This window comes from Zingiber officinale, chromosome 7B, assembly GCF_018446385.1.
Source record: "Zingiber officinale cultivar Zhangliang chromosome 7B, Zo_v1.1, whole genome shotgun sequence".
Classification (NCBI taxonomy): domain Eukaryota; kingdom Viridiplantae; phylum Streptophyta; class Magnoliopsida; order Zingiberales; family Zingiberaceae; genus Zingiber; species Zingiber officinale.
Window position 1 is genome coordinate 73,595,177 of NC_055999.1, and position 15,513 is coordinate 73,610,689.

The 15,513-nt window shown below is 38.5% G+C and overlaps 1 protein-coding gene across 1 annotated transcript in view; it reads right to left on the reverse strand.

Annotated features, from left to right (window-relative positions):
* Positions 1 to 3,341: 3,341 nt before the first annotated feature.
* LOC122004438 (vacuolar-processing enzyme alpha-isozyme-like) overlaps positions 3,342 to 15,513 on the reverse strand; it is a 106,920-nt gene continuing 94,748 nt past the window's right edge. The window contains exon 7 of the mRNA XM_042559328.1: positions 3,342 to 3,503. Coding sequence (XP_042415262.1) covers positions 3,342 to 3,503 — 162 coding nt within the window. The remainder of the gene's footprint in view (positions 3,504 to 15,513) is intronic.

Genomic DNA, 15,513 nt, shown 5'->3' on the forward strand with positions numbered 1-15,513 from the left:
ACTAAACGAAGGAAGTTTCGATAAAAAAAATGTTCAAGCCGAGGTTTGAACCGAAAACCTCGGGTTTAAGCAGAAGTTCGTTTAACCAACAGACCAGCCACGAGTTTCTCGGTAAAACCTGAACCCAATAGTATTTAAGTCGTAAGAGAACCCAAAGTTAGATTTAGTTATAAAGGATTAGGTTTTCTTTCTCCCGAAACCTATTCCTTTCCTCTTCTTTTCTCTCTCGCGGCGTCCACGACTCCTTCTCGGGTGAAATCGCAGCCGCCGCCAGGATTCCTTCCTCCGGTGGCCGGCGAAGGTTTCCTTCCGGCGGATCTTCACCAATTGAGACCACCTCGGCAAGAGGGCCCGTAGGCACGAGGAAGCGGCCGGGAAACTCAAGCTTCACCGCAAACCCTAGATCTCTCTCTTCTTCGGTTGTAAGCCCAAGAACACGAAGGTAAGTTGCTACTCACCTGCAGTAGGATAGCTCCGAGGTTTAATTCTTGATCCTCTCCTTGTTTCCGAAGCATTGCATGAATTTACTTGCGTTTATAGTTTTCAGATCTATTTTGTGCCTGTTGTCGTTTGCTTCAAAGAAAGGGAATAGGGTTTTTTGTTTGTTTAGCATAAGATAGGCAGCAGTGGTTTTCTTTTCTTTTGTGTGCTTACTGCCGTGGATTTCAAAAGAGAACATGGGAATTTAAAGTGCTGCCGTGAGTTCAAGGGGACAGAGAATGGAAGATTTACAAGCCTTGATCCAAGATGTTTTTTTTGTTGGCCTTAACATTTAAAAGTGTTGAACAAATTAGGATGTAGAAACAATCCATTATGATGCTTAGAGGTTTTAATTTGTCCCCTGATGATACCTGGATGTTCCCATTAATTGCTTATGATATATTGATAGTAAGTACATTGGTTGAAGTTTAGCGTTGGGTCCTTTATGAGATCACTGCTGTTAACAGTATTAATCTATATGCATGAAACACCTTAGTATTTGTCTTTCTTCTTGATGGACCAAGTAGAGAGGAGCAGGATCATTTTAGTGGATCTGAACTTATGATGCTTGAGTAAATGTTCTTCCAATATGCACTTAAGTTATTTGGATTGAATATTCATAGTTTACAATTCCAATTAGATCACTTCTTCATATTGGTTTGAAGTAGGAACGGACTTAAAAAGTAAGGGAAATTGGAGTAAATACCATGGCCTTTCAATTCAAGCATGAAGTAGATGGGTTTTAAGCTTTAATGTGATCTGGTTTTAATTCAAAGCATACAGCATAAGTTTTAATTCCAACAGGTTTTAGATCTAGTTTAAGCTTGTATGGTACGCTAATTTTGATGAGTATGACATGCAGATTTAGATTTCTAGTTCCTTTGCTAGTGGAATAACATGAGCAGATTTCTAGTTTCTTATGTTATTAAATGTGCATGAGTAGCCTTCCTTCTAAAACAATCAGTTTCTAGTTTCTTTAGAGCTTAATATGTAGAATTGTGTCAGCTTAATATGCAGCATGTTAGTGTGCAGATTTTTATTAAGTATTAGTGTGCAGAATTCATTTACCCTTAGCTGAACATGTGCAGATTTTTATAAGCATAGCATGCAGATTTTTATAAGTATAGTATGCAGATTTTAATATGCAGAATTTTATTAGCATAGTAGGCAGATTTTTGGGTTAAGCATTTTAAAGTTAGATCTTGCTTAAACATTTCAGTTTCTTTTAAAGAAGTATTCTTTTAGAAGTATTAACAAGTATAAGAAAGATAAAGAAAAGAAAGAAAAAGGCCAAGGCCTTAAGTAGATCCCAAAGTTAAGACTTTAGGGATTTTGGCACACAAGGTGCTAAAGAAAATGCCGAGGCATTATATAGAAGTATTAAAAGATAACAAGTATTTTACTTTTATCAGTGGCACTGTGCTGGACTCTCAGTTGTCCTTGGGTTGGGCTCCCATAGTCGTCCCTAGGTTTAGATAACCTAGTAGTAACGGCTCGGCCGACGGTCGACGACCATAGGGTCGCCAAATGGGCCGCCGAATGGGTCGGGTCGTTACAAAAGTAAAAGCACAGTTGCCGGGCCCAAGAGAAGTTGATTATTATTTTGAAGTATTATAAGTATAAGTTTTTGAACGAGTAAAACGAGTTTTACATAAACATAAAGTATTAAAGATTAAGTTAGAACAAATGAAATAAGTTTCATACAGTTCTAAAAGTCAGTAAGTTTAGTTCTTTATTCTACCATGTTTATCTAGTGGATGAGTAGTTTTCATGTTTACCTATTAGATGAGTAGCATGATTAGCTATTAGAATTACATGAGTAGATTCCTTAGCTTTTCTTTGCTATTAGTTTGACATGAGCAGTTGTGTTTATGCTTATTTCTTTTTAGAGCATATAGTTTTTAGTTCTTTTCGTATACATGCACATTCGTGATTTTGTGAGTTAGATAGCGCTTACTAAGCAAATTTTGCTTATAGACTACACTTCCTCTTACTGCAGATACAGGAAAGGAAAAGCTATAGAAAGGAAGGCGACAAGGAGGTGTTCGAAGGATGTGTGATGCCAGGACTATGGAAGCCTTGGGACTAGGAAAGAAGTTTTAATTTTAGTTTCCGCATTTTAGTTATGGTAAACATTTGAGTTGTATTTTAAGTTCATGTCATTTGAGATTATTCTGTTTAGATTGCATGTAGGACGAGTTCAGCTTAGTAAGTAGATATTTGTGTGTTTGATACTTATTTAACTGCGTGGTTGATTGATATGTGTTCCAGCCGCTTGTGGCTGAGTATATATTGCATGTATTGTTGAATATGGTCACCGGTACAGGGGAGACTCTGCCGAAATTTTTCGGTAGGGTTTCCATGTGATTTTTAATCATATCGGTTAAGTAGAGTTAGTAGTTAAGTAACGGCCACTCTTAGAGAGTAGTAGAGTAGTAAGAAGGGTGGTCGTTACACATGGTAGCTAGGAAAAGGTTCAGACCTTTGTACAAAATTTTTTTACAGTGGAACCATTTGGTTTTCCGAGTAGCAACCAACACCCTGTGCCCACTGGATTCTCCTGAGTAATTCCCATTTCATTAATGGAGGAGGAGCAAGTGGTTGACGGAGGAATGAGATCGACATGGAAGCTTACCACGAAGAGGAGATCAGCCTTTTGCAGCCATGTTGAATTATGAGGCTTGAGGTTGGTGTCCATCGGTCCAATCTCTTGGAAATTGCCAATCCCAACTCCGAACGCACCCTGTTTTGTGCAAAGAATCCTTCTTCATATCATTGATTCACGTCGTATGCTTCCTAGCTTCAGTCTCATTTGCCTCTACCATTCCTGCAATTGTAAAGGTTTTAAGGTTGCGGAGGAATCATGGCAGAGGTGGTGCTGCAGAGGAATCGTGGAGGAGAAGCGGAGAAGCGCGATGGAGGTCGGCGAAGGTTGTTCTCTGACTGGTCGAGATAGTGTCGGCTGGCAGCACCGGCGACAGCGATGCATGGGCGATGAAGAGTAAGAACGGCGGCAACAAGTGCTGGTTAGGGTTCAGAAAAAAAATCGGCACAATAAGTAGGAAAAAAAATAGAATGAGAAGTAATTAGGTTATTAGGGTGTTATATACGGTGACATAGATAAAGGTTTCATGATAAATAGTCTAATATGATGTTTTAATTTTTTAAATAATTATTTTTGATAAATGTCATTAAAAACTATTTATAATGACATTTTAAATTAAATGTCATTAAGAAAGTGTCCTAATAGATCATATTTCTAGTAGTGACTATCTTTAGTATGCTCCAACCCTAGCTATTGCCATCTTTAGCCACCGCCATCGGGTCGAGTTGTCACATCTATCTTGCTTCTTATTCCGCCGCGTCTCTGGTCCTCCAATAGCACCACGCCTTGCAAAGATACGATCCACGACAAATATAGAATTTTACATATATTGATCCTATATTCCATAAAGGAATGTACATGTATTCTAGATCAAATAAAAAATGAAATTCTAAAAATAATACAGCTCCTGCTGTATTTGATACATATAATCATGCACACAAAATAAAGCCCTTGACATGTCCAAGGGTCCAATCACACACAATATCTAAATGTCATAATAGTTGGAGCCTGCAACCACAAAGTTAGCACATCTTACTATTATCCAGCCTAAATTATGTATGACATGTGCATGATTAATTTGAAAACCAAAACACACAAAGGCAAACCCTAGCTCTGATACCAATTGTTGGTTAGTCCTAGGATAACGTACCGGTTCCACTGTACAAAAATTTTGTACAAGTGTCGAACCTTTCCTTAAATAACCTATTGTGTTCTTTAGAAGTTAAATTAGGAATCACAGATGGAACTTAACATCATTGATTCCAAATTTAACTTATCTGTTCTTAATGGTTTAGATTTGAATCGCAAGCGGAACTTAACACTATTGATTCAAATCCACCTATGTTATTAATTCCATTAAATATTAATTTCCAAAATTGGCTTCCAGGACTGCATGGCGAGGCACATGGCCTTCTTGGATATGGGAGCAACCACCACCGCCTAGACAAAGCCTTTTAAGGAAAGCTAATATTTAATTTCCTTAAATAACTCTTGGTTAACCAAAAAGAACAATCGAATCACAAATTCGAAAACAAAGAAAACACAAACTCGAAAAACTAATTCGAAAAACTAGATCTAATGCCTCTTGTGTTTGGAATTCTTACAAAAAGAAATAACTAGCATGATGCGGAAAACAATTGCTAATTATACCTTCTCTTTGTATGCTAATGACCTTAAGATCTTATGCTGTATTCCTCGCCTCGCCTTGGACGTCGTGTGGGCGACGATCCTCCAAGATGAACACCACCCAAAAACTTTCTTCCTCTTCCTATAAAATCCGGCCACCACCACCACCAAGGAGAAGAGAGCAAAGGGAAAGGGAGAAGAGAGAGGGTCGGCCACACCAAGAGATCCTCCAAGCAAGAGAATATGAGTTATCTCTCATGAAGCCTCCTCACCCCTTCTTTTATATTACTTGCCCAAGGCAAATAAGGGAAGAATTTTTACAAAAATTAAAATCTTCCTCTAGTTTTTCCTTTTCCCTTTTATTTTTCCTTTTCTTTTTTTTCTTGATTGAATCAATCACCAATCAATGATTTAATTTGATTGGTTTTATTAACTCTATTGGTCGGCCCCTTGCTTGGGCACCAAGCAAGGTGGTCGGCCATCTCATCAAGGGAAAGATATAATTTTTTTATAAAATTTTACAAGCTCTCTTTTAATTTCCTAAAGCGGAGGTTAAAAAAGGAAAGTTTTAAAAATTAAAACCTTGTTTTAAAATTTAAAACTTCTCTTATAAAATTTTCTTTTTTAACATGGTGATAGAAAATTTAAATTTTAAAACTTCTCTTCCTCTTTTTTTTTAAACCATGAGGATGGTTAAAAAAGGAAAGTTTTAAAACTTTTAAACTTTCTTTTAAAACATGTGGCCTAATCAAATAAGGAAAGTTTTAAAATTTAAAATCTCTCTTTTAAAACTTATAGTTTTCTACAAAGAGAAGATTTTAAAAATTCAAAACACCCCTCCTTGTTTGAATTATTATGGCCGGCCCCTACATGCTTGGGCACTAAGCAAAGGGTCAGCCCTTTAAGAGGAGATGTGGCCGGCCATTGCTTGGTCACCAAGCAATGGATCGACCCCTTTCTTGGACACCAAGATGGGCCTTTCTTTGGATGGACTTGAGACTTTAATGAGGCTACGACAGGGATCTAGAGGAGAAATTAGTTTTGGCCTTCTGATGAGCTTGAGTATCCCGTGTTCGCCCGAACACATAACTCAAGTTCATCGATAATAACTCATTCCACTAGAGAGTTATTATCGCACTACCGCACCAATCCCAAATTAGATTATGGGCTCCTTTTTATCATGAGTGTGTTAGTCTCTCTGTGTTTAAGATAACGAATGCCACTAATTAAGTAAGTTACTGACAACTCACTTAATTAATATCTAGCTCCAAGAGTAGTACCACTCAACTTCATTGTCATATCGGACTAAGTCCACCTGCAGGGTTTAACATGGCAATCCTTATGAGCTCCTCTTGGGGACATTCTCAACCTAGATTACTAGGACATAGATTCCTTCTATAATCAACAACACACACTATAAGTAATATCATTTCCCAACTTATCGGGCATATTGATTTATCGAGCTAAACCTCACCCTTTGATAAGCCAAAGAAATAAATATTAAATATATGTGCTTGTTATTATATTAGGATTAAGAGAACATACTTCCATAATAACTAAGGTCTAGTTCTTTTATTAAGTCAGTACAAAAAGAATTTACCTAAAATGGTCCTACTCAATACACTTAGAGTGTGCCAATTTAATTTATTAATCAAGATAAACTAATACTTAATTACACTACAACTATTCCGATGGTTTGTTCCTTTCCATCTTAGTCGCAAGCAACTGTTTATAATTTATAAAGAACTGACAACATGATCTTCTGTGTGTGACACCACACACCATGTTGTCTACTATATAAATTAATTGAACAATTACATTTAACAAATAAATGTAGATATTAACCAATGTGATTCTTTTATTTCAAAAATAAATGTTTATAAAATCTATACACTCTAACAGTTGTAACCAATTAAATAGTCATCTTACTTTCTTTAGTTGTTCAGTTTATTTCTACTTTATGTTAATTGTGCTATCTAACTAAGTTGAAAGAATGAGAAAGAGGTTATTTCTATTTTGCAGGCAATTCACCCCCTCTTGCCGGCCGCATGGGACCAACATGATGAACTGAGACTCATCTATTCAGCCAAATCAGCTAAATGTTGGCAAATTTTATCCTACTAGAGGTACCTTGGATCAATGGAGGTGTCCTGAATTTCCACGTCAACAAAACAGTCATTTCAACTAGTGCACTATAAATAGTGTCCTAGAGCTAAGGGTTCAAACAATATCTATACTTACATTTCCATTCTTGTTCTTCAAAGTTTGCACTCAACCGTTGTAAAAGGCTACTCTACCTTCAATCTTGATCGAAGAAGGAGTTCTTTTTTAGTGAGCTTTCTACTACCTTAGATTGATAGCCACCCAGGTTGTAACTAAACAAAACACTGCCTCTTACTTTATGTTTTTATCATTCATTTTATTTAATTAATTTGTGTGTCCTTGCTAAGTAAGTAGTAAGAGAAATTTTAATTTTATTTACAAGCTATTCACCCCCTCTAGGTGGTCCACCCTATCTAACACATTTGACAGAAGATAAAAAATTTCTCACCATAATAAGACCAAGTAATTCAGATGGATATTACCAAGTTAATGGAAGTCAAACACATATAGGAGGGTCAATTCCCTACTTGGCTCGCTAATGTGGTACTAGTGTCCAAACCAAGAGGCAAATGGAGAGTTTACATCGACTTTTGTAATATCAATAAAACATGTCCAAAGGATTGCTACCCCTACCCCATATTGATCAGCTAATATATTCTACTTCTGATTGTGAACTCATATGTATGATGGATGCTTATCAAGGATATTATCATATTCTCTTAGCTTCTGAAGATCAAGAAAATGTTAGTACATAACCACTAATAGAACCTTTTATTATACTATCATGTCATTCGATTTGAAGAATACAAGGGCAACCTATCAATGACTCATGGATCAGGTCTTTAAGCATCAGATCAGAAGAAACATTAATGTGTGAGTTAACTACATTTTAATCAAGTTTGTTCGATATGAGACCTTGATCTCATATATCGAGGAGACATGTCGCACACTCAAGTAATATAGGTTTAAACTTAACCACAATAAGTGCTTATTTAGGGTCAAAAGTAAAAAATTTCTTAGTACATTGTATTAGTACAGGTTGCACTAATAATCTAGTTTTGATGTATGCCAAATAGATTAAAGTTAGAGTATTTTGTAATCTAATTATTTTACGAAGTGTGCAGGAGCTAATGGGTTTGAAAGACCTGACACCAGGCTAAAATCTAACTAGGTCTACGGGACCTGATAGCTGGTGGGAAGTCCAAATATGTCTGCAGGGCCCGATATCTGGGGAAAAGTTTGGTTGGGTCCGCGGGACCTGACAACCAGCTAAAATCTAGTTGGGTTTGTGGACCTAATAACTGGCAGAAAAACCTGGTGGGTCAAAGGCAAGTCAAGTAATTGTAGTTGGTAAGTGGAGATAAGCAACTGGAGGAGAGATCTAGTGAGAACGTGTTCCCCATTGAGGGAACTGTAGGTGTCAATCCAACCTAGATCCATTTGGGAAATCTAAGCTGAGACCTTGACTAGATTCTAGTCTCGGATAGATAAGATCTAATTACTACTCCTATCTTATTAATGTTGTGCTAACTCTATTTTGCAGGATAAATATATTTTTCTATTACCTGCACTATCTTTTTATTACAGGAAAGAAAAGAGACAAAAAGTGGTCCGGACGCCCGAACAGTATCGCTCGGGCGGGTGCCACAAGCACCCAGGTGCCACAAGCACCCAGGTGCCACAAGCACCCAGGTGCCTAGAGATGGTCCAAGCACCCTGACCATAAATTTTATCCCGAAGCTGCATTAGAGTGCGACGATTGGCCAAACCCACATCAACAATCCAGGTGCTCGGAAGGGGTCTAAGCGCCTGGAAGGAGTCCAGGTGCTCGGAAGTAGATAAACTTCGCGGATGAAGTTTTGACGAGAGATCGCCATGTCAGCAACGGTCCAAGTGCTCGGAATAGACCTATATAAGGGCCTTTGATCAGCAATTTCAAGACATTATCTGCCACAACTTTCATATTCAAGTGCTGCTTTGAAAAGGCCCCGACGACACCAAAAGGCTGCTCCGAAGTTCGAGGAATGAGAGACTTCACTTTCCTTTCTATTTGCAAGTAACAAGTTTTATTTTCAATTTTTGTACTCAATCTTTTTAATCCATTTACAAACTGATAGTGATTGCCCAACGAAAGTTATCAACAATTGTGGACTTTGGAGTAGGAGTCGTCACAAGCTCTGAACTAAGTAAAACTTGGCATTGTTAGCGTTGTCTTTTTATTTCCCTTATCCGTTGCGTAACTCATTTTAAATCAAGATTTTCAACGATCGCTATTCCCCCCCCCCTCACGACTTTATGATCCTACACATTGTGACCAAGTAAGGAATTGAGACGAATCCTGAGAAAATCTAGGCACTGCAGAACATGCCTCCTCCTATGCTCACAACCTAAGGGAGGCACAATGATTGATTGGGAGAATTACATCACTTTCGCGATTCATCTACTGCTCAGCTGATCAGAGTCTATCCTTTTTTAAGATATTGAGGAAAGATTTCAAGTTTGAGTGGGAAGTGAAATGCAATGAGGCTTTCACCGAATTGAAAGAATATTTGTCCCGACTACCTCTACTCTCCAAACCGGTAGCGGGAAAAATGCTATGGGTATACCTCTCGGCATTTGAAGGAGCAGTCACTGTAGTCTTGCTCAGGTAGGAAGATAGTGTACATTATCCAATCTATTTTCTAGGATATTTATTGAAGGATGTCGAGAACATATATACTAATATAGAGAAATTGGCTCTTCGATTAGCCCTTGCTGCCCACTGATTGAGGTCATATTTTCTCGCTCATCTTATCACAGTCCTCACCAATAGTACTTGGGTCGGGTGTTGATGAATCCTGAAGCCTCAGAGAGGCTGATTAAGTGGACTACTGAATTGAATGACTATGATATCCAATATCATCTGTGAACAACCATTAAAGCTTAGGCCTTAGCAGATTTTTTGATAGAAGTTCTTGACCAAGAGGCAGACGAGACTTGGAAGATTATGTGGACTATTCCTCCACTTGGAATGGTAGCAAAGTTGGAATATTAGTAACTCTCCTAGAGAACATGTTCTCCAACTTTCTGTCTAGCTTGACTTTCGGACGTCCAACAACGAAACCTAGTATGAAGCCTTACTCATAGGACTTCAAGCAGCAAAGCAAGTCGGGGCCTCCCGAGTGATTATCTATTCAGACTTTCAATTGATGGCTTAGCAGGTAAAAAGAAGATTTGAGATCAAAATCAATCGATTGTGGAGATACATAAACATTTTTGAGAAATTAAAAGGTGGTTTCCAAGAGGTCACTTTACAAAAGATTTCTCGAGCGGATAATCAAAAGGCAAATGAGCTAGCTAAACTAGCAAGTGCACTAGCAGGTTGGAGAATGGACGATTATGTGTTTCAAACTCTAGTAGTTAATTCCAGTTTGAACAAGCTAGAAGTCAGGATAAGCCTATTGATTAGAGATCACCCATCAGTGCTTATCTCAAGGAAGGAATTCTTCCTACCAATCGGAAACAACCCCAATTGCTCAAAAGAAGGGCTACTCGTTTCACTTTAATTAGGGACGTATTGTATCAGTGATCCTTCTCACGCCCCTCCTTAAGTGTCTCAATCTAGATGATGTTGATTATGTAATGAGGGAGGTTCATGAAGATATTTTTGGAAACCATATTGGATGGAGGATATTTTTAACCAATAATACAAGCTGATACTACCTGATTTGTCACAACCTACATTCATTGCCAAAGGAATCAGAACCTCTCTCACCACCTGACAAAGTTCTTGAAGACCTCTACTATATCAATCCCATTTGACTATTGGGCATAGATATAATGGGGCCCTTCCTGGTTGAGCCTGAACCAAATAAATTCCTCCTAGTTGCTGGTGATTACTTTTCTAAATGGGGCAAGGCTGGAGCACTGGCCCGAATAACTAAAGACGCGGTCAGAAAATTCCTATGGAAGAATATAGTTGGCCGATATGGCATCCTTCACAAGTTCATCTCCGATAATAGTAAGAAATTTTAGGATCGTCAACATAAAAAATGATGTGAAAGATTTGGGATCCAGTAAGCCTTTACTTCAGTAGCTTACCCACAAAGCAATGGTCAAATTAAGGTGGTCAATCGAGAAATAGTTCGTGGACTCAAAATCAAATTAGACCATGTCAAAGGCAGTTGGGTGGACAAGTTGTTGAGCATCCTATGGGGTTGTTGAACCATACCTCAGGAGAGCAAAGGAATGACTCGTTTTCATCTTGTTTATGGAGAAGAGGCAATCGTTCTAGTAGAAATTGGGGAAGAATCGATTCAGAGGAGCACTCACGGATAAGACAATTCTAAACAACGACTCTTAGATCTCAACCTGATCATTAATGTAGGATACGACAATAAATAATAAGTGTTATTTGAAAAATAACTTTATTAGATTTATTTTTAATTTTTATAATTTTTCTAGGATTTAATCCTGGATCATATGACATGTTTTAAGGGAATAGAGCTATTAGGCTTGGAGAAAACCTGTTTGGAATATCCCTTAAGTGGGAGTTGATTAACCTAAAGTTGGATTAAATAAACCTAAGTATTAAAAACCTAGCCCTATCTTTCTCCCTATCCTTGTTCGCTGCCCCTCTCCTCTCCCTCTCACGTCTTTGCACGATGTTGCTGGCCGACGCCAGCGCCACCTGACCGGCGATGTTGAAGCCATCGCTGTCGCGAGGAGTCTACAGTCTCGTCCCTCCCATCATGCTGCCCTATCTCCCTCTCCTTTCTTCCTCTCGCCACTGCCCAACGTCATCGTTGCCACTTGAGACCGCACCACCTTCGTCGATTGCTAGGCATTGCCACCGACCCACTCCTCCTTGGACGACGACCTGATCAGGAGTTGGGCAATGCGTCGACTGCTCACAAGCCTCACCGTGCCGAGCCCTTGCCCCTGATCCACCGCCGTCCAAGCTGCCTTCTCCTCCTCTAATCGCCGAGTTCTGTTCAGCCATTGCCCTCTACGAGTCATCGCCACTGGTCTCTCCATCCATGAATAGGGAGTTATTGATTCACAACCACTCCCTTCTCCCCAATCATGTCGTCAGTGCCGAGCAACCACCACCAGACCCTCCTCTTTCTGATTCATCGCTACCATCTCCTTTCGCTGCTGTGCCCTAGAGCCCCATCCGAGCTCTATCCATATTTAGAGGGAAGGTTGATCATCAGAGACACATGAGCTCTATTTTCACCACAACAACAGAAGGTTGCGGATCTAGTTTGAGGGTAAGATCTCTAGTTCAGGAGGTTATTGTTTGATAATTAGGTTTGATTTTAGTTATTGGGTGTTCATGGTATAATTAGATCTAATGTTCAGACGTGAATGTGTTGATTGTGATTTAGGCTTGTTGATTTGGGAGATCATCAGTTTAATCTAGCTTCGACAATAGATTTGCGGCAACAAATGTCTCCGGTTGTGGTCAACAGTTGTGCAATGAGATTTGGGTAAGTTGTGGAGGTAATTTCGTATATAAACTAGATTTGATTATGGTTGTAGAATGGTTAGGGTGACCTAATTCTATTTAGTTGTGACATGTTGCTTGAATGGATTTGGGTTTGTGATTGATTATCATGTGGATCGATTGTTATTGAGATGGATGTTTTTGGTTGAATAGAGGATTGATTTATTATTGGAATTGGGTGAGTTTGGGTTTGATTGTGCTTGAAATAAATCTTATGTGGAGGTGGAATAGTTAGAAGTATTTAATCCAATTGATTACGAAGTTTGATTAGTTTGTGTTGAGTTGATTAATCTATACTTGGTTGATACACTTGGATTGATTAGTGGATTGGTTGATTTAGAGGAGTACATGATTGTTATCAGAATCATTATATTGATATTGTGATTAGTGGTGATGAGTTGGATTTATACGGTTTCTTGTTGCAGTATTGAATGGATTGTAATTAAGGATACATGGATGAGAATAATTGAAGCTAATCCTTAATTAAGGATAATTAATGATCGATTTGACTAGGATTTTTCCTATGGGTTTAGATCTTTGGATTTAGTTAGTTGTTGCTTATGTGATTAGCTAAACTGTACAATATATGATTTGTAGGATGTTAATTTGAGACAAGCGTCTTGATGTGGGATTGGTTTATCACAATCTACAGTTAAAGGCAAGTACTTCTTATTTTATCTCTTTAGTACTTTGACCTTAGTGCATGAGCTATATATTCGGATAGTTGCTGTATTTACCTTGACTCCACTCATATTTTTCCTGATCTTGATACTTATTCACTCTATCTTTGAGATAATCGATTTGATGTCTATATAGTCTCTCATTGCCATCCATGATATTTAACATATAATAGATACCATGCTTACTTGCTTTGATTACTGTTTATTCACATATCTTATTGAGCATGTTGGCTTACTGTAACATACCTGGTTTCTGTTTATATATATGATGACTATTGAATTTTGTGCATCATGTCATTGCATGCATACTCACGACTATATCTCCCTTGTGGTTAATGATGTGCGTAGATTATATACACTTTTATATATATTTGGACGCACATCTACTTATATTTCATGAGCATAATCTATGTTTATTGTACCCTATTACATTATAATGTCATACTTCCATTATATTCTATTCAGAGATCTGCTCTTTGCTTGTTTTGATTGATAGGACGCTATTTGGAGCAAAAATGGAGATAAAATGCACACGGGAGCAACATTGGAAGAAATCATGTCACGCCCCTAGAGGAGTCCCTGCCAGAATAAATTTCGGCAGCATCTCCCCTGTACGGGTGACAATCTGAAATATTACTACATACAAAGTATACACAGCCACATACGGCTGGAATATATACACAATAGAAACAACATAACCACGCAGTTTAATATACTCAGCCTACTCGGCTGGACAAAAATAAAAAGAAAATAAGCACAGCGGAAAAAAAAATGAAGAGAAAATCCACAATTTGCAAAGTTATCAAAACATCACAAATACCAAGTCCACACCACAAGTATCAAAACCTAGTTCTCACAACACCAAATCCAACGAATACGAAATGCAAGTAAAGAGAAACAGAACCAAAATCAATTTTTGAATATGACGCGGGACCCAGGATTGGCAGCCGACATCTCTCCAAGCATCCCTGACTCATCAATCTGTTACCTGGCGAAAAGAAACAAATTTGCGAGGTGGTGAGTATTGGAACTCAGCGGGTATAGAAAAGATAGTGCATGAACATAGTCAACAAATAGAGAATGCCCAAAGGAAATACAGTCTCATAAGAGAAGTAGCATATACAAAATGAAACCATAATCAATGCTCATACCTGGAACCATATCCTAGGCTAGATATAGAAGGTCAAGAATGGTACTAATCTGCTACAATACTGCTCGTAACTACAGAGGTAATGTGTAAGACATATAGACATTTTAAATAAATAAGCCAAGGTTTAACCGCCTACAACAAGAGCATATCTCAACATAAGATAGCATACCAGCATAAGTGAACAACCGCAAGAAACAACGGCAGCATAAATATACCACATCAGCATAAGTAAGCAATGATAACATAAGTAAACAGCAGCAGCCAAAGCAGGCATAATAACAACGTATGCACGGATGGTCACCCCGCCCACCTCTCTGCACCATGACCCCTGTATGGTCGAAAGGCCGGATCAATGACAACTGTACCACCCAAAGGCCGCCACTCCCACGAGTGACCGGATGGACAGGTGCTGAGTAGCTAACTAGCTACACAGCGAAGGGGGTCCCTGCTGCTCGTACTCCAGCTATCACTCACACGAGTGGCCGAGTGCGGCACGACAGGACAAGCGGCATCAACTCCAGCTACCACTCCCTCGAGTGGCCGAGGATGCGGCATGCATGCAATGACATGATGCGAACAATGCAACAGTCATCATATATATATAAGCAGAAACGGGTATGCTACATGAAGCCAGCACGCTCAATATCGTACATAAATAAGCAACAGTCAAAGCATACAAACATGGTATCTAGTATCTGCTACCGATCATGGACAACAAAAGAGACTGTATAGATATGGAAACGAATTTCTCAAAGATTGCGTGGAAGTATCAAACGCAGGAAAATAAGAGTGGAGTCAAGGTAAAAATAGTCCTTAACCAAAATAATTCATGCACTAAGGTTAAAGTACTAAAAGGAAACAAAGCAAGAAGTACCCGCCTCTAAATGTAGTCTGAATCCCACGTCACCTTTGTCTCAACACCAACATCGATCCCAGTCCTGCGTCAATGTATCAATTCTTTTAACCATATTCGTATGAATTTAAATAGTTAAACCAATATCCAAAATAGGTAAACAACCCTAGCTCATGATCACCCTCTGCTAATCCCCTTACTGATCTACTCAAAACCAATCCCAAACCTTATTTTATGCCCTCAGTTCACACAATTCCCTGCTTTACCTAACCACCATTAAGAATCCCAAACATGAATTTATTCCCTAACTACAAACGAAATGAATACATATTACAATTATTGCATCCCTTTAACAAAACCTACAGAAACAATTGAAATCATGCCAAACTATTCATACTAATGACGGAAACCGAAACCCCAAAACCATCATTAATTAAGCATAGAATTGAGCAACAAGATTCTAAATTTAGAATTCAAATTTAACTAGCTACCATACCTCAAGAATAAATTTTCAATAATCAGATGTAC